The sequence below is a fragment of the Triticum dicoccoides genome, chromosome 6A (assembly GCF_002162155.2).
Source record: "Triticum dicoccoides isolate Atlit2015 ecotype Zavitan chromosome 6A, WEW_v2.0, whole genome shotgun sequence".
NCBI lineage: Eukaryota > Viridiplantae > Streptophyta > Magnoliopsida > Poales > Poaceae > Triticum > Triticum dicoccoides.
The window spans coordinates 9,605,973-9,630,064 of record NC_041390.1 but is presented as its reverse complement, the minus strand read 5'-3'; the positions used below and the strand labels follow the sequence as shown (position 1 = coordinate 9,630,064).

The window sequence follows — 24,092 nt, the reverse complement described above, 5'->3', positions numbered from 1 at the left end:
ATCGCATTTCAAATACTGGTACCTTCAAACACAAACATATATGCAACACCACAAACACATGCAACACCACAAGCATACATAGATCTAGCTAGGCCACAAAAAGTGCATGTGCACATTGTTGGAGCGAGCTAGGGAGAAAAAAAGTAGATCTACATCATGAAGATAGCTTTCCCCTTACTTACCTATCAAAAAGGTAATTTCACAACTTAATTTTGATGAATCTATGGTGGAAATGAGGTGAGGAGGAGGAGGCAGCCGAAAGTTAGGAGAAGGAGGTGGAGGGAATGAAGTGGGGAAAGTGAATGGGTAGGTGTGGGGCTGTCCAAAATATCTTGTTGGAGTCCCAGGTTACTAATGGCGCACCACAAGGAAATGCGCCATTAATAACCCTGGTTACTAATGGCGCACCTGCAGGTGGTGCGCCATTAGAAGTTTTGCAAAAAAGTAAAAAATATAAATATATATACTAACGACGCACCGTGTAATAGTGCGTCATTACTAGTTTAAACTAGTAATGGCGCACTGTGAAACGGTGCGTCATTATTAGTTTTGCAAAAAAAGAATAAGAAAAAATTACAGTAATGACGCATTCTCTGCCTGGTGCGCCATTACTAGTTAGAACTAGTAATGGCGCATTGTCGACCTGATGCGCCATTAGTATGTATGGAAAAATGGAAAAAAAATTAATACTAGTGGCGCACTCTGTTTCTGGTGCGTCATTAGTGTCTTCCACACTAATGACGCATCACCAACAGGCACGCCATTAGTATATAGTAGTGGCGCACTACTTCCCACATGCGCCATTAGTATCAATCCTATCTATAACTCTTTTCCTAGTAGTGTCAGGTGAACCGCTCGATCCGGATTTTTCTGGTCGGCGATTCTAGCCGCAACCTTGAGCCTCTCCTCTGTACGTTGGTCGTTGGCGACAACGCTGGCCTCCACCTCGGGAGATCCAATCTTCACCTCGTCTTCCCAACCACGGATAAACAACAATGGATGTGCATGCGTTGGCGCGTTAAGACCTTGCTGCCACAAGCGACGCGAGTGATGCGGGCCCAGTCCATCTGATTGTGGCGGCACAGCAGCACCGGCTGCACGCTCGGTGGTGCCTCATCGGCGTCCTGCTTTCCCAGGAGATGGCGGCTGGTGGCACTCAACACGGGCAATATAAAGATCGATGATGTTGTGTCCTTAGAGCACATCAGGACACCCCAACGTAACCAACCGAAAAGAAAACCGGGGGAAAACAAAAGACGGAAGAAGAAAAAGCATGTTCGCCCCGAACATCTTAAACGCCCAAAACTTTCAGCAATTTGGAAATCTATCCAGTTTAGTTTATGCACCTATATTCACTAGTCTCTCACAACACTCTAGGAAGTAGACATAGAAGAACTTTGAGAAATTACGACATCTATGTGGTTTAGTTTATGTAGTTATATTCGGTAGTCTGTCACAACAATTTGCCATCACATTGACCAAACTTCCCTTTTATTTTTGTTCTTTGAAGCAATACTCATATGGCATCAAAATAATTTCCGTAGTCATGCACCCTGAAATGAAAGTGCTCTACATTGGCGAAAGTATCCCGGGCAGCATACTCTTCGAATGATTAAGCAACATTTCTAACATAACTATGTAAACTAAATTACAAAGATATTGGCGGAAACTGACTTAGCTCCGATGTTATTAATTTTCGGGACAAGGGCCACCATCATATTGTTCCACCACTCCGGTATCATGCCTGAGTTGAGCGCTTGTAACATTATGAAATCATGGAATCATCTTGATTGCACATTTAGTTGCCTTACTGAAACATTAAGCATCAAAAAGTATGTATTATTTGTTGGAACAGCAGCCCTCTCTCCTTCTCTAGACTAGAGATAGAAGAAGACACAAGACACAAGAAATTCCGGGCCGGCGCACGAATGCCGCCGTGGGCGCCTGCACGCCCAAATCTTCCTTATCTTTTCAATGGCTACATGGCTGGCTCGGCTCCACACCATCCTCACGGTGACTACCAGCTGCTTAAATAACACACGGCTACACACATCAGGGCCACCCACGCACTAACCAACTAGAACGCCGCACGGGCCACTAACCCACGGCCTGGCTAACAAACTATGCATGCACACAACTAACTCTATGCATGCGCACATCACACGCAAAGCTAGCTACCACGCAACCGCGCCACACACTGTGATCCGTATAGCCCGGCCGCGCGTATGCCACGCACTCGTACGCGCTCAACACAGCCGGACCAACTGATCCCTTTGCCCACGCCCTGCATAGACCGCACATGGCGCACCCGACGCCAGTCATCATCGCTGGAGCATGGCTTATTGCCAGCATTATTAGTTCCTCATGCTTTTTTCAGATCCTTGACAGGGCCGGCCCATAGGCCGGGGCAGCGGGGCGCCCGCCCTGGGCCCCAAGGAGGTAGGGGCCCCGACCCAGGTAGTAGAACCCAGTGTGTTTTTGTCTCGGGCCGAAGAAATCTAGAGAAAAAAAATATAAAAGTGCCCAAGGTGCAGTCGTGCAAGTGTAAAGCCCATTAAACTGGTGGACATACGAGCAATACTCACGCAGAAGTCAAATCGGTTTCCACTGGATCCACAAATCCCTCGTTCTTCTTTGTATTCGGTGACTCCTCTCCTCCCAACTTCTCCTAAATTCACAATCCATGAACAACGCCGCCGTTTCGGTGTCTTTCAGATTCTAAGGGCACGGAAAGCGATTAACGGGTGATCATCGATCCTTGCAATCAGAGAGATCTGCATCTTCCCTGTAATTCTCTTCCTTAGTTTAATGATTCTATTTTAAATAGCTTTGCTCTCCATCTCTGACTCTAACTCCTTCAGATCTGCTGACTTCCATAGGTCTTCTTATAATCTTCTGCTCTTCATTGGTTCTGACAAAGCATTAAGGAGATTAGGAGAAGGGGAGACGTTAATTCAATTCATGGTGTTGGCTTCTCATTTGTGCTGACTATTGTGGCATTCTTACAAATTCACATTATGCCATATGATATCCAGGTGCTTTTCTGATCTGTATTGAACATATTTTACGCGCCTTATATGGTGACATGTCTTGTCAAAAGCATTTCTCTAGTAGTAGTGATGAAAATATAGGGAAAAACATCTATAGATGAACAAGTAGAATTCACAAAAAAATTGGTTGACAATTTTTTACGGGACGAGTAGTTCTTTCAGGAATGACTGCAACTGGCAATATATATAGTAAATGTTTGAAATTCTCTTGGTCCATAAATAAATTGTAGAGGTAGTTTTACAATTCAAAGATAATGGATCAATCTATTCCATCTACTGAATATTTACTTTGGTTTTGACATACAAAATATTTTCAGTTCATGTGTGTCAAGAAAAAAAAAATCAAGGGCCCCTTGTTGTCTTCCTGTCCCGAGCCCCGTATATATGTGGAACGGCCCTGATCCTTGATTAAGCAGCTCCATTTGTTGATTGCTTGCTTGATACTCTCGACTTGAGTGAATTGTTATGGGAGTTAAGTCTGCGTCATGGAGCAATCTCACTCTTCCTGCGCTGCATACATGCTGTAATTAGATGCAACCGTGCAAGATATATAATGCTGCGTAGCATTAGACATAATATTTTCTATGGGGTTCACCGTCTTTGGTAGCTGCTCAGTGGAATGATGTGCTTTTTAACAGTTTATCATACTTGTTCAGCGACCCTTGAAAATGAGTATACAACTTTCTCAGGTATCTCATGTGTTTCCAATTCTTTATACACCACATTACTCACTATTATAGCCTTGAAGAGCACACGCGAACATCTCACTGGTGCTAAACCATAGGTTGCACTGTTTATTTTATAAAATCACGCCATCATATACATAATCTGATCAAGTCACCCCGTATAGGATCTGTATATACTGGACTTCTCTCTGACAGCGAACATTATACACATGACACTTGACCGACTAGTGGTACCAACAACCTGCGCTCACCTTTGTTTCAAACGCTCACTCATCGGACCAGGTGATGCCCTCCATGCCAACGTTCTCGTCGAGCCCCAAGGCATTCCACACTGCAGGAGACGCGTCAACAATGTTGTTGGCACACGGGGGCTCGTAGTTGTGGTCCTCGTCGCAGCCATAGACGGAGTCGCACTCGTCCACCACCTTGGCATACACAGAGTTGCCATTGGCGGTGATCTTGATGCGGTGCCCGCAACGGGCCATGTTCTTGAACCAGCCAGTGGAGAGCGCAACGACCATCTCCTCATCGCTGTGGTAGGCGTTGTCACACTCGGATGGACCGCCGCCGTCCTTGCCCTTCTCGAAGCTGTTGAGCGTCAAGACGGCCTTGGTGGTTGCGGTGACCGGTGGCGAGCAGTGGTACTGCGGGTAGCTCTTGCCATCCTCGCAACAGTCGGGGTCGTTGCTCTTCTCACAGTTTCCCGACTTTCCTGGAAGGTAGCCACTTGCACGGCACACACCGAGACCTGGGCGGAGCGAGGACGCGATGTGGGAGGTGGAGAGGGCCACCAGGAGGAAAATTGCCATGGTGGCTAGAGCTCTTGCAGTGGCCATCTTACCTCAACAGTGCTGAACTCTAACGCTCGTTTACTTCTTCTTGGTTGCTGCTACAGTACTGGTGTGTTCCCTCGATTGATTGTGTTGTGTGGTTAGACAGCTGCAGGGTCCACTTTATATAGTAGTGCTTCTGCTAGTTCAGTTCTGAGCACCAACTTGTTCCATGTTCTCCACGGCAAATCATTGATGAGTTCAGACAGGGCACTGGTCCGTAACGTTTCAAATGAATTGTTATAATACTAGGTCGGACGTATATATATCGTTTCTCATTGAGCATGATCCTTGGGAAAGACAGACGGAGACAGGATTACACCGATGATAAAAGTAGAGTTGCAGAACAGGTTCAAAGAACTGAATGAATTGATAGCAACGTTCTGTATATTCTATTTCTACCACACTTCTTACCGGTGCTTAACCGCGACTAACACCATGTGAGGGTCACTAAAATATTGAAAATTTTATTAGATACATATAAGTATTTATGTTAAACTATCATGTGTTTTTATTCCACCAAAATACTATAGCACAGCTCGATGGCAGACACTGTTTCTTTTTTGCTAAGCTCCTCTAGTTGGCGCAGGTCTCATCGCGTGTTTGTGCAAGGCTTTTTCCCTTGTCCTTATCCTTACTGAAAAGCCACATACGTGCATGTCTTATTCATGCGTTCTTGAAAATGGTATACCTCCAGAAGGAAATAAATTGTACAACTTGGGGAGAACATAGATAATGCTACCACGAGAGGTGCAGTTCCTTGCTGGTGCAACACATATTTTTGCCATTTTTATTTGCACCTTGTAGTTACGTGGGACTTGCTCTTCCAAGCATACTGGCTTGTCCAAAATCTGCACCGATGTAAAATGCCACATACTATATTTATTAGGTCAGGAGTATTAAGTTACGCGACACGTCTCTTTTTTTCCCTTTGGGCTAGTTGGGGTTGAAAATTTATCAGCTTCATGAATTGGTGTCGAATTCGACGAACATCTAAACCGTGCCCCATCATGTGACATTGACAGGCCAACTTATTATTCATGGATGAGGCCCCAGATTTTCCTGATCGGTGATTCCGACCGCAACCTTGAGCCTTTCCTCTGTATGTTAGACGTGGTGGCAACGCCGGCATCCATCTCAGGAGATCCTCTCTTTGCCTCGCCTTCCCAATCGTGGATAAGCAGCGACGGTTGTTCGCATGTTGGCGTGTTGAGACCCTGCTGCCACAAGCGACGCGGGTGGCGTGGGCCCAGTCTGTGTGATTGTGGCAGCGCAACAGCAACGGCAGCACGCGGTGCTGCCTCTTCGTCGTCCTGCTCACCCAGGACATGGCAGTTGTTGGCACTCAACACAAGCAATATGAAGATTTATGGTCCCATGACCTCGGGGCAGAGCTCTCATGGGTGCGAACTGTGGAAGGTGCACATGCGCAATAACGTCGCAACGGCTGCTCGCGGCGCTCCTGGTGGCATGATGTGGTGGTATGAGTTTATGGGGTGTCCTTACCGAGGTCGTGAGCGATGCAATGGCGATGTTGGCTATCGTGGCAGCCTACGAGGTTCTCGACTTCACCATGGGCACGTGCATCAGTTGCGAGAGGCAGGCTGGTTGGTGTGGCATGTGGTTGTGGGGGCACAATGGCCGCGAGCGAAACATGATGATGTGGCGGTGGAGGCGATGGCCTGGTGCACGGCACATCTAGCATCCGGCAGCACCGCATCCACCTTCGATGGGCATCTGGCTCCTGGCGTGAGACTTTGCTGATGGGGCTGGGGTGTGTGATGGGGCTGGAGGACGCCGGGGTAACGACCCCGGAGCCATGGTGTATGCTGCTGGACGGTTCATGTCATTGTGGACTGGCAACAGCTGGATTTGCACTGCGACATGGATGGCCCCCTAATGGCTATCATGATGATCTTATGTGGGATTACATTCCACTCGTCTGCTAGTAGACTTCGTCATAGGTGTTGTTGCCGAAGGACGTGTATTCTTCTCAAAGGTGTTGTTGCCGAAGAAGTAGACTTCGTCATAGGTGTTGCATTAATATCTTGTAAAGGTTGTTCCATGGTTGCCTATGGTTTGTATTTCTCTTTTGGATCATTTTCGTCAGATTTAATGTAAAAAAGATTATGTGCATCCCAATTATGTAGAGGCCGGAGCATTCAACCTCCCTTTAAAAAAATAGGTCACATTGTTTTTTTTTCAGGAAGGACCCCATGTTTCGGCGCCTCCTACTCTAGTCTCAGCCTTGCTCTTGCAAACCAGCTAGAGCACGCATTTTTCGATAAAGGGTGATTTTATTATCTCAAATGTAGCATCAAACGGATACAAAACATTATGGGTAACACTCGGCCTCTGCATAACAAGGATGCACACAGCCAAACACCAAAGTCTGACACTAGAAAAGGTAAGAAAACCGACAATACGACAACAGTAGAGTTCTATGGACCGACACTTTGCCTGTGTCGAACTCGGCGGTGGATGGATCCAGAGGTTATGCTGCCACCCATGTTGGAAAAAAACCTCCATAGCCGCCTGCTCCAACCGCGTACACACCGCCTTGAACAGCGGTTGGTGCTCCGCCTGTTGTAGCATAGACCACGTACGAAGCAAGTGCGTACAACGGAAAATAACCTGCAGAGGAGAAGCATTTTTGTCATTAAAAATCAAATCATTTCTACATAGCCAAAGTGACCATAGTAAGGCATACGCCCCCACCCTTATTAGCGTTTTGAAACTATTTGAAATTCCGTCCAACCAATGACCAAATATATTGGCAATACTCGTTGGCGGATACAAATTTGACGCTATTTGGATGACTGACCATGTAGACCGTGCAAACTTGCATTGGAAAAAGAGGTGTTTGATTGTCTCGTCATGAGCACAAAAGCAACACTTCTTACTTCCTGGCCAGTTGCGCCGTGCAAGATTGTCTTTGGTTAGCACAACTCCCCTACGAAGATACCACATAAAGATTTTAACTTTTAGTGGAATCTTTGACTTCCAGATTTTCTTGCTATTATTCACTGGCACCTCGGAATGCATAAGTGCACGGTACATCGAGTCTACTATGTAAGACCCTGATGTTGTGAGTTTCCAGTGAAACACATCCCGACCTTGTGTCAGATTAATCGAATCCAGACGGGATAAAAGATTATGCCATGACAAAAGTCGGGGGCCAATCAAATCCCGCTTAAACGAAATATTCGGTGGGGATGAACTAAGCACTTGCGCAATAGTATTACTCTTATCGCGAGCAATGGCGTATAAGGCTGGGTATTGCTCTCGGAGACTGGCATTGCCTAGCCATATGTCTTCCCAGAAACGAACCTCTGACCCATCCTTTATCGCGAAAGAGCCAAAGCGAAAAAGATGTTTCTTTGCCACCATTAGGCCAGCCCAAAAGTGTGGTTTGCCACCAGGTTTCCAATAATCCTGAGACACCGCCTTTTGGCCTAGGTACTTGTTGCGCAATATGGTTTGCCAAACACCATCCTCAGTAAGAAGTTTGAACAACCATTTACTAAGTAGAGCCTCATTCTTGACATGCAGGTCATGAATTCCAAGGCCACCTTGGTCTTTCGGCCTACAAACCACGCTCCATTTTGCCAGCCTATATTTTTTTTTTCACCGTCTCCCTGCCAAAAGAATCTGGATCTAAAATAGTCCAATCTTTGGAGGACCCCTTTTGGGAGTTGGAAGAAAGAAAGCATATAGAGAACCATATTTGTGAGGACAGAGTTAATTAAAACCAACCGTCCTCCAACTGAGAGCAACTTGTCTTTCCAACTGCTCAGTCGTTTCTCTAGACGCTCCTCAACATGCTTCCACTCTGCAATGGTGAGACGTCGATAGTGAACTGGTATTCCTAGATATTTAATTTGGAATTGACCATGTGCACAACCAAACAGGTCAGCGTAATCTGCAGCCGCCTCAACGACTTCTCCAAAGCAGAATAGTTCACTTTTATGGAAGTTAATTTTGAGACCCGACATTTGCTCAAATGCTGAAAGCAAGAGTTTCAGGTTTCGAGCCTTGTCCAGGTCATGTTCCATAAAAAGAATTGTGCCATCGGCATATACTAAGAATACTAGGCCCGTAAGGGTTTCTTTTTTCTGGTTTTTTTGAACTTTTTTTTACAACTATGGTAAAATTGACGCGTGTGACAGGGTGTTTCCCTTCTTTCGTTTGACACGTTTCACCCACCGCTTTGACTGTCTACCGGTCAAATTTGTTTAGGAGTAAAAGTCTGACGTGTAGGAACCCACGACGCGTGTAATTTCAGAAAACTGAGGGTGCACCACGTGTTGCTGTTTCTGGATGGTTTCTGGTCTCTCTCCTTTCCCTTCATTCCATGTGTGCTCTTTCACGCTCTCTCTCTCGAATACTCCCATGGATAGATGACCCTCCACTGCCCTGCCGCTGCTCCATCGCCCGTACACGCTTATAAAAGCCCCCTCCCCCTCCTTCCCTGTCTACCTCGTCCCGCTCTCAATCTGGCCAATGCGTCTCGCGCGTCGGTCCGTCCACGCCGACCTCGCCGGAGCATCGCATGCGACCTCACCGAGGGTCGTATCTCGCCGGATCCCCATCGCGAAGCCCTCATCTACCTTGTCACTACCGTCTCCCATCTGCCCTCAACGCAGCCGAGGTGGTGCTGCACCGAGGAGACATGGGAGGACCTGCAGATCAGTCGAGGTCACGCTCACCTAGGCTGCTGGCGTCTCGCTGTCCCGTGTCGCTCAGCCATGCATGCCTGGTGCTTGACACTCGACCCCTCGAGTCCTCCCGCGTCTTGCCCTCAAATTCGGCCCGGAAGCCGGCGCTGCCCCGCCCCGCATCGTCGTCGCGGACTCGTGGGCGTGAGGAAGCGCCACAAGTTCCTGTTCCTCCGCATCTGGCTTCTGGCAACCGTCGTAGGGTCCGGAGGATGACTTCCTCGACCAGTCTTCTCCCAACCAGGCTCTCCTTTCCGCCACCGTAGATGCTTCGGGAAATAGGGGAAGCATCAACGACGACGCCGGCCAGGCAGCGGTGAGCGTCCTCTTCATTTTCTCCCTTTTCTTTTTCTCTGCCTTTTTTTGTTGGTTTTCGCTAGGTGTACTCCTTATTAGATTTATCCAACTCCTATCAGGAGCAGGACGCCGTGCAGCTGCCTGGTTTGTTCCAGCCGGTGTCTTGTCTCCTAGCTAGCGTACCAATTAGGTGCCCTCGCACACAGATCATGTGTGTTTCAGTTTTGAGTTTTCAGGAGTTGTGATTGGCTGATTTTCAAAAACAAAAAGGAGTTGTGATTGGTGCTATCTGCTGACTGCTTCATATCAAGTGGGATGATGTGGATTTTAGATGTTCCACGCGCAGCGGTAAAAGCAGGTTAGGTCAACAGGTGGGCTGCAGCCGGCAGATTAATCAAGTATGGTAATCCAGGGCAAACATCTGAAGCTGGTATGATGCATCGCTTGCGATATTGATGGTAAACATGTGCGAGTTGTCGTAGTTTGAGAAGAAACAACTTAGCAACAATATGCATTTTTTGAGGATTTTGACATATTATGATGTGATAACTGATTCTTCCTTTTTGTTCCATTTTTGCACAGTGCTAATTATGTATGATTCTCAATATATATGCTTCATTATCTGGATTTTCTCCTTTTTTTACTTATATGCTACTTTTTGAATGGTTTTACATTTATTATACAAAGGAAAAATATACGAGGCTGAATAATGTTTGTTAATCTGCAACTGATGGAAAACAGATTTTCGACAAGGCCCATCACCTTCATGTTTTAATTGTACTGACTTCTGAAATGTCCTAGCAAGTTTTCATGCCCATGTAACTTTGCTGCTATACATGTTCCGCAAGGAAGTAGAAGGTGTTGTGGTCCCATTATTTTAGAGGAACATGAAATTGTGTCCCTCCTGTTCTGTAGTAGAGTCCTGTAAGTGCTCACCAATTTTAAAAATTCCTCATTGCTTTTAACATTTCAAATCATATTTATGTTCCACTGTAACATGACAAAATAAGTACTGATGGGAGCATCAACATTTTTTTACAGGTCAGACTATGTCGAATTGGCAGAAAAGGAAGTTAATTTGGGACTATTGGTTTCGCTGTTATTTCTTAGGCTTTGTTATGTTATTCGTCTAAATTTGTTATGTTATTCGTCTAAATTTGTGTTGTTTGACCCACTGTATACTGTACAGTGCATGGAACTACCTATTTCTGACAAATATATTGCTCTCTGGAAAGGTGTGTGTACTGCTGATTGTGGTGGCGTGTGCAAGGGGCGCCGTTCCCTGTCCTATGTGGTTCCTCGGCTGCACCCTCCTCTCACGAACAATCAATCTATGTGATGTTTTCTTTAGAGATCGTTCAAATATTGTTTTGTTAGAACCTCTATAATATTCTCTCTGCTTGGGTATTGGTTGTTGCAGGATTAGAATCGTATCGTGATACCCACCATATGAAGCAAACATCAGCAACGACCTAGATGACTGCCTGAAGGTAATAGTTCTTCCTATAGAAGTTAACCCCTCGACTTGATATGGACTTAAATATACAACATGCATTCCCATTCAGTCAGAATATGTGGTAGAAACACATTCATCATATGTATGGCCAATTCTAACCTTTAATGGAGGTGCTCTTGTTGTGTTCACAAGCATGGTCATTACTCATATTTGTGAGTTGCAACCAAGATGCAAAAGTGTCCTTTTTGTGTTTCTCACAAGTTCTTTCCTTCTTTCTGTGTGCAACTTTGACAGCTCTCCAAGGAGCATCCAAGTATGCTGAACTTTTTTTATATATATCTGGGAGTCATACGCTGGACACTACACTCCTGCATTTGCAACTCATGTGCCAAGGCGGAATAGAACAATGAGGGCATTTACCTTGATTTGAAGGTTTCAGTCAACTCCTTTTGGATCTCCCCATGTTGTAAATTGTTATGAAGGTTTTTGTAGTTTAATCTTCTTTCTCAAGGTGTTTGCAATTAGCATGGCTTACAGATCCAGTATAAGGTATGCACCAATTATGCATTGGATGTGGGTGTTTGGTGTCCCATGTCAGTCTCATGGACTTGATTAATTTGCATACTGCAGAATGCAGCAGTACTTTGCTCAACAAAGGTACAAGTTAATCGATTCATCTATCTGCTGGATTAAATAATATATGCATGAGCATATTCAGTTAATTAGCATGAGCATATCCATCTTCTGAGGTATACATCAGAGAGAGGGAGAATTCTTATTAGCCTTAGCTTTGGCGTTGTATCTTGCCTTGCTACCTGTTTTTTTTTATTGCGATACCATATTCAGTTCCGTGAGGCTGAAAATTGGGTGCAAAAATATAAAGTGGAATACCCTGGAAGGACAAGTATATTCATATATATTCAACCTAGGTTTTCAGTTTTACCATCTTCCTTAGCTGCTGCAACATGAAGGAGTGACTTTACAGGATTGTCATGGACTTTATATAACTACCCAGCTACACGCATACACTATTTTTTTGAGAATACACACATATTTTGCTTGCAATTGTGAATAAAAGACTGGTAAAGATAAGTGTTAACTGTGTATCCATAGTCTTGCTCTTTTTTCTTGGATGTTTAAGTCAAATGTTCATTCATAGTCTTTTTTTATAGATGTCCCTGCCATAGCACAACAATGGAGGGTAGAATGCAAGAAATGCTCAAATAATTGGGTTGTAGCAATTAGATGGGCTTTTTGATTTTCTATTGAGAAAATTGCATGGTTTATCCACTCATTAATTATTGCAGTTTTGTTGTGTCAGGAACAGAGCGTGTATTGCAGTTTATACTACCGACTGGATCAGAACATTTGTCTCTCTGAATTTTGTTTAGAAAGGCATAACATATCGGAACTGAATTTTTCCTAGAGCAATATTCATGTTTATTCTTACTTCCTTGTATAATTTTGTTTATAAAGGCTAGATCAAAATAATAAAAACAACACACTTTCATTGTTTGGTGAACTGAATTAGATCAAAATGACGAAAGTTCTGTACAACTGAATTTTATGCTGTCTAACAGAGCATAAGTCAAATTTCTGCTAACGAACGAAGCAGCACAGATGCTACCGTACACGTTCAATTTACTGTCGAACAGAGCAACATACATGCTTCTTTCCCTCACTATAAAGATATACACATGCAAAACATACAACAATTTTGGAGAACTCCGTGAAAGCAAATTTCAAACGACTCAATGGAGCGCGGCGTGCCGCCGCGCACTACCCGCTAGTTACAGAATAGAGAGACCACCATCCACAAGGTGTGGCACTACTCCTGCAATCTGGCCGTCCTGCTTGGCGCGCTCAATCAAAATAGCCAACATGTCAACACACGCATAGCAGCCCTCCACCATTGTCGTGTCCTCGCGCAGTGTGGTCACCGGCGTCCAAACGCAGGCAGTGCCACTACCAGGTCAGCCCGGCCATTAGCATAGAATAGTCCCCTATTAATCCATGTATCCCTATGATCAGTGGGCTCTCTGTTTAATCCATCAGTTAAAATATAGCATCCCTATGATCAGTGGGCCCTCTGTTTAATCCATCAGTTAAAATATAGCATCCCTATGATCAGTGGGCCCTCTGTTTAATCCATCAGTTAAAATATAGCAACGACACTGCCATGTGGGCCCCGCTTCTAGTTTGATAGAGTCTTAGTCGACCGGGTAAATATTGCTACCTGGATCCACTTGGCATACACCATCGTTGGGACCTTGCATGTGCCAAATATTTATTGGGATATTTTGACTTCAGAAATGATTTTAGAAATTGCGTAAAAGCATCTAAACTTTGAAAAATCGTAAGAAATTCATATGAATTAAGAGTTATGCAAATAGTATACAAATTGTTCAGAAATTATCACATATATGTGCATTTCATTTGCATTCGTGAGAAAATAAATACTTAAAACTTAATTTGCATAAATAACTTAGATAGACCATTTAATTATTATTCGAGTTGTTGGAAATGCTATAACTAGGGCATTTCAAAATCCATTAACCTCTGTTATGTTGCATTAGATCAATTTCAAATAACACTATGACATGCCATGCATCTCATGTCATGAATATTTGGTGTATTTATTGTAGTAGTAAATGCCATGTCTTATGCTTTCCTAGTATTTGTGCTTCCTTTTGCTAAGACCCAAAGTTAATGTGGACGATGAGAAAGATCTAAGCAGTGTCAATCACTGATGAAAGACAAGGAAAAATCGCTTGATAATACGGGCCCCCATTACTTTCAAAGCATACAATTGTGTCTCCCTGCATTTTGCACTACATACCTGCCCAACCCATGTCAATCCACTAGCTATTTTCCATCCGGAGCCTTTCCAAGTGTCCGCAACCACTCCATGGGATCCATGTAGCTCCCGTACTGATGGGTTTCGTAGTAATTTCAAAAAAATTCCTACGCTCACGCAAGATCATGATGATGCATAGCAACGAGAGGGGAGAGTATGATCTACGTACCCTTGTAGATCGAGAACGGAAGCGTTTGGTTGATGTAGTCGTACGTCTCCACGGCCCGACCGATCAAGCACCGAAACTACGGCACCTCCGAGTTCTAGCACACGTTCAGCTCGATGACGATCCCCGGACTCCGATCCAGCAAAGTGTCGGGGAAGAGTTCCGTCAGCACGACGGCGTGGTGACGATCTTGATGCTCTACTGCAGCAGGGCTTCGCCTAAACACCGCTACAATATTATCAAGGACTATGGTGGAAGGGGGCACCGCACACGGCTAAGAATATGATCACGTGGATCAACTTGTGTCTCCCTGGGGTGCCCCTGCCTCTGTATATAAAGGCTCAAGGGGGGAGGCCGGCCGGCCATCATAGGGCGCGCCAGGAGGAGTCCTACTCCCTCCGAGAGTAGGACTTCTCCCCCAATCCTAGTTGGAATAGGATTCGCGAGGTGGAAAAGAGAGAGAGAGAGAGAGAAAGGAGGGGGGCGCCGGCCCCCTCTCTCCTTGTCCTATTCCGACTAGGGTGAGGGGCGCGCGGCCCAGCCCTGGCCGCCTCTCCTCTTCTTCCACTAAGGCCCACTAAGGCCCATGTAGCCCCGGGGGGGTTCCGGTAACCTCCCGGTACTCCGGTAAAATCCCGATTTCACCCGAAACACTTCCGATATCCAAACATAGGCTTCCAATATATCAATCTTTATGTCTCGACCATTTCGAGACTCCTCGTCATGTCCGTGATCACATCCGGGATTCCGAACAACCTTCGGTACATCAAAATGCATAAACTCATAATATAACTGTCATCGTAACCTTAAGCGTGCGGACCCTACGGGTTCGAGAACAATGTAGACATGACCGAGACACGTCTCCGGTCAATAACCAATAGCGGAACCTGGATGCTCATATTGGCTCCTACATATTCTACGAAGATCTTTTATCGGTCAGACCGCATAACAACATACGTTGTTCCCTTTGTCATCGGTATGTTACTTGCCCGAGATTCGATCGTCGGTATCCCATACCTAGTTCAATCTCGTTACCGGCAAGTCTCTTTACTCGTTCTGTAATACATCATCCCGCAACTAACTCATTAGTTGCAATGCTTGCAAGGCTTAAGTGATGTGCATTACCGAGAGGGCCCAGAGATACCTCTCCGACAATCGGAGTGACAAATCCTAATCTCGAAATACGCCAACCCAACATGTACCTTTGGAGACACCTGTAGAGCTCCTTTATAATCACCCAGTTACGTTGTGACGTTTGGTAGCACACAAAGTGTTCCTCTGGCAAACGGGAGTTGCATAATCTCATAGTCATAGGAACATGTATAAGTCATGAAGAAAGCAATAGCAACATACTAAACGATCGGGTGCTAAGATAATGGAATGGGTCATGTCAATCAGATCATTCAACTAATGATGTGATCCTGTTAATCAAATGACAACTCTTTGTCCATGGTTAGGAAACATAACCATCTTTGATTAACAAGCTAGTCTAGTAGAGGCATACTAGTGACACTCTGTTTGTCTTTGTATTCACACATGTATTATGTTTCCGGTTAATACAATTCTAGCATGAATAATAAACTTTTATCATGATATAAGGAAATAAATAATAACTTTATTATTGCCTCTAGGGCATATTTCCTTCAGTCTCCCACTTGCACTAGAGTCAATAATCTAGATTACACAGTAATGATTCTAACACCCATGGAGCCTTGGTGTTGATCATGTTTTGCTCGTGGAAGAGGCTTAGTCAACGGGTCTGCAACATTCAGATCCGTATGTATCTTGCAAATCTCTATGTCTCCCACCTGGACTAGATCCCGGATGGAATTGAAGCGTCTCTTGATGTGCTTGGTTCTCTTGTGAAATCTGGATTCCTTCGCCAAGGCAATTGCACCATTATTGTCACAAAAGATTTTCATTGGACCCGATGCACTAGGTACGACACCTAGATCGGATATGAACTCCTTCATCCAGACTCCTTCATTGGCTGCTTCCGAAGCAGCTATGTATTCCGCTTCACACGTAGATCCTGCCACGACGCTTTGTTTAGAACTGCACCAACTTACAGCTCCACCGTTTAATGTAAACACGTATCCGGTTTTCGATTTAGAATCGTCTGGATCAGTGTCAAAGCTTGCATCAACGTAACCATTTACGATGAGCTCTTTGTCACCTCCATATACGAGAAACATATCCTTAGTCCTTTTTAGGTACTTCAGGATGTTCTTGACCGCTGTCCAGTGATCCACTCCTGGATTACTTTGGTACCTCCCTGCTAAACTTATAGCAAGGCACACATCAGGTCTGGTACACAACATTGCATACATGATAGAGCCTATGGCTGAAGCATAGGGAACATCTTTCATCTTCTCTCTATCTTCTGCAGTGGTCGGACATTGAGTCTGACTCAACTTCACACCTTGTAACACAGGCAAGAACCCTTTTTTTGCTTGATCCATTTTGAACTTCTTCAAAATCTTGTCAAGGTATGTGCTTTGTGAAAGTCGAATTAAACGTCTTGATCTATCTCTATAGATCTTTATGCCTAATATGTAAGCAGCTTCACCGAGGTCTTTCATTGAAAAACTCTTATTCAAGTGTCCCTTTATGCTATCCAGAAATTCTATATCATTTCCGATCAGTAATATGTCATCCACATATAATATTAGAAATGCTACAGAACTCCCACTCACTTTTTTGTAAATACAGACTTCTCCAAAAGTCTGTATAAAATCAAATGCTTTAATCACACTATCAAAGCGTTTATTCCAACTCCGAGAGGCTTGCACCAGTCCATAAATGGATCGCTGGAGCTTGCACACTTTGTTAGCTCCCTTTGGATCGACAAACCTACCGGTTGCATCATATACAACTCTTCTTCCAGAAATCCATTCAGGACTGCAGTTTTGACATCCATCTGCCAAATTTCATAATCATAAAATGCGGCAATTGCTAACATGATTCGGACAGACTTAAGCATCGCTACGGGTGAGAAGGTCTCATCGTAGTCAATCCCTTGAACTTGCCGAAACCCTTTTGCGACAAGTCGAGCTTTGTAGACAGTAATATTACCGTCAGCGTCAGTCTTCTTCTTGAAGATCCATTTATTCTCAATTGCTTGCCGATCATTGGGCAAGTCAACCAAAGTCCATACTTTGTTCTCATACATGGATCCCATCTCAGATTTCATGGCTTCAAGCCATCTTGCGGAATCTGGGCTCACCATCGCTTCTTCATAGTTCGTAGGTTCATCATGATCTAGTAGCATGACTTCCAGAACAGGATTACCATACCACTCTGGTGCGGATCTTACTCTGGTTGATCTACAAGGTTCAGTAGTATCTTGTTCTGAAGTTTCATGATCATCATCATTAGCTTCCTCACTAATTGGTGTAGGTGTCACAGAAACAGTTTTCTGTGATGCGCTACTTTCCAATAAGGGAGCAGGTACAATTACCTCGTCAAGTTCTACTTTCCTCCCACTCACTTCTTTCGAGAGAAACTCCTTCTCTAGAAAGTTTCCAAACTTAGCAATAAAAGTCTTGCCTTCGGATCTGTGATAGAAGGTGTATCCAATAGTCTCCTTTGGATATCCTATGAAGACACATTTCTCCGATTTGGGTTCGAGCTTATCAGGTTGAAGCTTTTTCACATAAGCATCGCAGCCCCAAACTTTCAGAAATGACAACTTTGGTTTCTTGCCAAACCATAGTTCATAAGGCGTCGTCTCAACGGATTTTGATGGTGCCCTATTTAACGTGAATGCGGCCGTCTCCAAAGCATAACCCCAAAACGATAGCGGTAAATCAGTAAGAGACATCATAGATCGCACCATATCTAATAAAGTACGATTACGACGTTCGGACACACCATTACGCTGTGGTGTTCCGGGTGGCGTGAGTTGCGAAACTATTCCGCATTGATTCAAATGTACACCAAACTCGTAACTCAAATATTCTCCTTCACGATCAGATCGTAGAAACTTTATTTTCTTGTTACGATGATTTTCAACTTCACTCTGAAATTCTTTGAACTTTTCAAATGTCTCAGACTTATGTTCCATTAAGTAGATATACCCATATCTGCTTAAGTCATCTGTGAAGGTGAGAAAATAACGATATCCGCCACGAGCCTCAATATTCATCGGACCACATACATCTATATGTATGATTTCCAACAAATCTGTTGCTCTCTCCATAGTACCGGAGAATGGTGTTTTAGTCATCTTGCCCATGAGGCACGGTTCGCAAGTACCAAATGATTCATAATCAAGTGGTTCCAAAAGTCCATCAGTATGGAGTTTCTTCATGCGCTTTACACCGATATGACCTAAACGGCAGTGCCATAAATAAGTTGCACTATCATTATCAACTCTGCATCTTTTGGTTTCAACATTATGAATATGTGTGTTACTACTATCGAGATTCAATAAGAATACACCACTCTTCAAGGGTGCATGACCATAAAAGATATTACTCATATAAATAGAACAACCATTATTCTCTGATTTAAATGAATAACCGTCTCGCATCAAACAAGATCCAGATATAATGTTCATGCTTAACGCTGGCACCAAATAACAATTATTTAGGTCTAATATTAATCCTGAAGGTAGATGTAGAGGTAGCGCACCGACTGCGATCACATCGACTTTGGAACCGTTTCCCACGCGCATCGTCACCTCGTCCTTAGCCAATCTTCGCTTAATCCGTAGTCCCTGTTTCGAGTTGCAAATATTAGCAACAGAACCAGTATCAAATACCCAGGTACTATTGCGAGCATTAGTAAGGTACACATCAATAACATGTATATCACATATACCTTTGTTCACCTTGCCATCCTTCTTATCCGCCAAATACTTGGGGCAGTTCCGCTTCCAGTGACCAGTCTGCTTGCAGTAGAAGCACTCAGTTTCCGGCTTAGGTCCAGACTTGGGTTTCTTCTCTTGAGCAGCAACTTGCTTGTTGTTCTTCTTGAAGTTCCCCTTCTTCTTCCCTTTGCCCTTTTTCTTGAAACTAGTGGTCTTGTTGACCATCAACAGTTGATGCTCCTTTTTGATTTCTACCTCCGCAGCTTTCAGCATTGCGAAGAGCTCGGGAATAGTCTTATTCATCCCTTGCATATTATAGTTCATCACGAAGCTCTTGTAGCTTGGTGGTAGTGATTGGAGAATTCTGTCAATGACGCAATCATCTGGAAGATTAACTCCCATATGAATCAAGTGATTATTATACCCAGACATTTTGAGTATATGCTCACTGACAGAACTGTTCTCCTCCATCTTGCAGCTATAGAACTTATTGGAGACTTCATATCTCCCAATCTAGGCATTTGCTTGAAATATTAACTTCAACTCCTGGAACATCTCATATGCTCCATGACGTTCAAAACATCGTTGAAGTCCCGGTTCTAAGCCGTAAAGCATGGCACACTGAACTATCGAGTAGTCATCAGCTTTGCTCTGCCAGACGTTCACAACATCTGGTGTTGCTCCAGCAGCAGGCCTGGCACCCAGCGGTGCTTCCAGGACGTAATTCTTCTATGCAGCAATGAGGATAATCCTCAAGTTACGGACCCAGTCCGTGTAATTGCTACCATCATCTTTCAACTTTGCTTTCTCAAGGAACGCATTAAAATTCAACGGAACAACAGCACGGGCCATTTATCTACAAACATACATAAACAAGCAAGATACTATCAGGTACTAAGTTCATGATAAATTTAGGTTCAATTAATCATATTACTTAAAGAACTCCCACTTAGATAGATATCCCTCTAATCCTCTAAGTGATTACGTGATCCAAATCAACTAAACCATGTCCGATCATCACGTGAGATGGAGTAGTTTCATTGGTGAACATCACTATGTTGATCATATCTACTATATGATTCACGCTCGACCTTTCGGTCTCCGTGTTCCGAGGCCATATCTGTATATGCTTGGCTCGTCAAGTATAACCTGAGTATTCCGCGTGTGCAACTGTTTTGCACCCGTTGTATTTAAACGTAGAGCCTATCACACCCGATCATCACGTGGTGTCTCAGCACGAAGAACTTTCGCAACTGTGCATACTCAGGGAGAACACTTCTTGATAATTTAGTGAAAGATCATCTTATAATGCTACCGTCAATCAAAGCAAGATAAGATGTATAAAAGATAAACATCACATGCAATCAATATAAGTGATATGATATGGCCATCATCATCTTGTGCTTGTGATCTCCATCTCCGAAGCACCGTCATGATCACCATCGTCACCGGCGCGACACCTTGATCTCCATCGTAGCATCGTTCTCGTCTCGCCAATCTTATGCTTCCACGACTATCGCTACCGCTTAGTGATAAAGTAAAGCATTACAGCGCGATTGCATTGCATACAATAAAGCGACAACCATATGGCTCCTGCCAGTTGCCGATAACTCGGTTACAAAACAAGATCATCTCATACAATAAAATTTAGCATCATGTCTTGACCATATCACATCACAACATGCCCTGCAAAAACAAGTTAGACGTCCTCTACTTTGTTGTTGCATGTTTTACGTGGCTGCTACGGGCTTAAGCAAGAACCAATCTTACCTACGCAAAAACCACAACGATAGTTTGTCAAGTTGGTGCTGTTTTAACCTTCGCAAGGACCGGGCGTAGCCACACTCAGTTCAACTAAAGTTGGAGAAACTGTCACCCGCAAGCCACCTATGTGCAAAGCACGTCGGGAGAACCGGTCTCGCGTAAGCATACGCGTAATGTCGGTCCGGGCCGCTTCGTCCAACAATACCGCCGAACCAAAGTATGACATGCTGGTAAGCAGTATGACTTATATCGCCCACAACTCACTTGTGTTCTACTCGTGCATATAACATCAACATATAAAACCTAGGCTCGGATGCCACTGATGGGTTTCGTAGTAATTTCAAAAAAATTCCTACGCTCACGCAAGATCATGATAATGCATAGCAACGAGAGGGGAGAGTATGATCTACGTACCCTTGTAGATCGACAACGGAAGCGTTTGGTTGATGTAGTCGTACGTCTCCACGGCCCGACCGATCAAGCACCGAAACTACGGCACCTCCGAGTTCTAGCACACGTTCAGCTCGATGACGATCCCCGGACTCCGATCCAGCAAAGTGTCGGGGAAGAGTTCCGTCAGCACGACGGCGTGGTGACGATCTTGATGCTCTACTGCAGCAGGGCTTCGCCTAAACACTGCTACAATATTATCGAGGACTATGATGGAAGGGGGCACCGCACACGGCTAAGAATATGATCACGTGGATCAACTTGTGTCTCTCTGGGGTGCCCCTGCCTCCGTATATAAAGGCTCAAGGGGGGAGGCCGGCCGGCCATCATAGGGCGCGCCAGGAGGAGTCCTACTCCCTCCGGGAGTAGGACTTCTCCCCCAATCCTAGTTGGAATAGGATTCGCGAGGTGGAAAAGAGAGAGAGAGAAAGGAGGGGGGCGCCGGCCCCCTCTCTCCTTGTCCTATTCGGACTAGGGGGAGGGGCGCGCGGCCCAGCCCTGGCCGCCTCTCCTCTTCTTCCACTAAGGTCCACTAAGGCCCATGTAGCTCCCGGGGGGTTCCGGTAACCTCCCGGTACTCCGGCAAAATCCCGATTTCACCCGGAACACTTCCGATATCCAAACATAGGCTTCCAATATATCAATATTTATGTCTCGACCATTTCGAGACTCCTCGTCATGTCCGTGATCACATCCGGGACTCCGAATAACCTTCGGTACATCAAAATGTATAAACTCATAATATAACTGTCATCGTAACCTTAAGCGTGCGGACCCTACGGGTTCGAGAACAATGTAGACATGACCGAGACACGTCTCCGGTCAATAACCAATAGCGAAACCTGGATGCTCATATTGGCTCCTACATATTCTACGAAGATCTTTTACCGGTCAGACCGCATAACAACATACGTTGTTCCCTTTGTCATTGGTATGTTACTTGCCCGAGATTTGATCGTCGGTATCCCATACCTAGTTCAATCTCGTTACCGGCAAGTCTCTTTACTCGTTCTGTAATACATCATCCCGCAACTAACTCATTAGTTGCAATGCTTGCAAGGCTTAAGTGATGTGCATTACCGAGAGGGCCCAGAGATACCTCTCCGACAATCGGAGTGACAAATCCTAATCTCGAAATACGCCAACCCAACATGTACCTTTGGAGACACCTGTAGAGCTCCTTTATAATCACCCAGTTACGTTGTGACGTTTGGTAGCACACAAAGTGTTCCTCTGGCAAACGGGAGTTGCATAATCTCATAGTCATAGGAACATGTATAAGTCATGAAGAAAGCAATAGCAACATACTAAACGATCGGGTGCTAAGCTAATGGAATGGGTCATGTCAATCAGATCATTCAACTAATGATGTGATCCTGTTAATCAAATGACAACTCTTTGTCCATGGTTAGGAAACATAACCATCTTTGATTAACAAGCTAGTCTAGTAGAGGCATACTAGTGACACTCTGTTTGTCTTTGTATTCACACATGTATTATGTTTCCGGTTAATACAATTCTAGCATGAATAATAAACTTTTATCATGATATAAGGAAATAAATAATAACTTTATTATTGCCTCTAGGGCATATTTCCTTCACGTACTACAACAAAACTCCAATCGTATCGCTTCAAGCGTGTGTGCTCTAGCCAGAGAAACCCATCATTATCACCTCCGGAAGATCTCCTATTTAGAAACTCCCCCTCCCCGAGCACTCTTTCCCACCCATAGCTCCTCCACCCATTCTTGGGAATCTTCATGCCTAATGAGTTATACCCCTACACTCTCATTTTCCACTACTGGAGAAATAATAGCCACCACCACTTCTTACCGCCATGAGCTCTCTAGAGCATCCCTCATCAACCTCATACACCAATGCGGCCCAATCGCCACCGTGTAGCACCCACGGCACTCCAATACCATTTTTGGATCACCGCACCATGCACCTCAAAGGTGCTCGTCACCACTGACCGCCGTGGGGGACATTTTCCTTGCTCCGGACCTTTTCCTACATGGACGAGTGCGCTCGCTTCTCTCGTCAATCTTTTGTACGAAACGTCGACGATGTCAAGAATGGATTGTGCCGACACCGCCTTCGTCCATACCGGAACGGCAGGAAAAACCCCTCGTTTCTACTCGCTACGTGGGCCCCTTTCAGTGGTAGCTCATCCCTCCATGTTTTGCATTAGTATTGTATATTCCCATAAAGATTAAGGATACTTATGCAAATATTATATTTGAAAAACAAAGGGAGCCTCAACAAACTTTAAACTTACTCCTAGATTATTCCCTAACTCCTTGTTCTTAAATAAACTCAAAAGCCCCTTACCGTCGAATGGGAATACTTATGTTGACAACGGGAACCACTAATGGAGGCCCCAAGTGGGAGAGAATAGAGCAGGTACTTGACAATTAATTTAACTGGACCTGATATTTAATGGGTGAGACGCATTCGATAGTGAGATCCACCCACTTAGAGTCAAAAACCAGATTGAACATAATACTTATCAAAAATTCCAGTCCACCTGGTCATACGAATTGTGCATATCAAGCTTGACATCACATAGACAAAACCTTCCTTTCCTTTGTTTTCTTTGTAGTATGATAACACTCATATGCCACAAAATCATTATTGGTGACCATGCACCATGGAATGAAAGTGTGCTTGCTTATTGCAAAAATTATCTCAGGCAGCCATACTCTTCAAACAGTTAGCAACATTTCTTGATAACTTTATAAACTACTTTGTGTGAAGAAAAATGGCTGGGACTGACTTACTGATTTGGGGTTATCAAACTTTGGAATAGAAACCAACATTTGTTGTTACATCTGTCCAGAACCATGCCTGAGTTGAGTGCTTGTAACACATTACTGAATCATGCAATCATCTGGATTGCATAATTAGTTGATTATGTGCAAATGTGAATGATGTAGTTTGTTACCGTTTTGTTATACTTGTTCGGCTACCCTTGAAAATGAGCGTGTAGCTTTCTCAGGTCTCTC

General features: G+C 44.4%; 1 protein-coding gene and 1 long non-coding RNA gene across 2 annotated transcripts; one reads left to right on the top strand and one right to left on the bottom strand.

Moving 5' to 3' along the window:
* Window positions 1-4,002: 4,002 nt before the first annotated feature.
* Window positions 4,003-4,572, bottom strand: LOC119315449 (putative ripening-related protein 5). Its single transcript, XM_037590078.1, has one exon. The coding sequence runs from the start codon at window positions 4,570-4,572 to the stop codon at window positions 4,003-4,005; it is 570 nt and encodes a 189-aa protein (XP_037445975.1).
* Window positions 4,573-10,427: 5,855 nt separating this feature from the next.
* On the top strand, window positions 10,428-12,220 carry LOC119319005. The gene is made up of 3 exons (XR_005154309.1): window positions 10,428-10,505; window positions 10,623-11,071; window positions 11,332-12,220. It is a non-coding gene; the product is annotated as an uncharacterized LOC119319005 (long non-coding RNA).
* The last annotated feature ends 11,872 nt before the right edge of the window (window positions 12,221-24,092 follow it).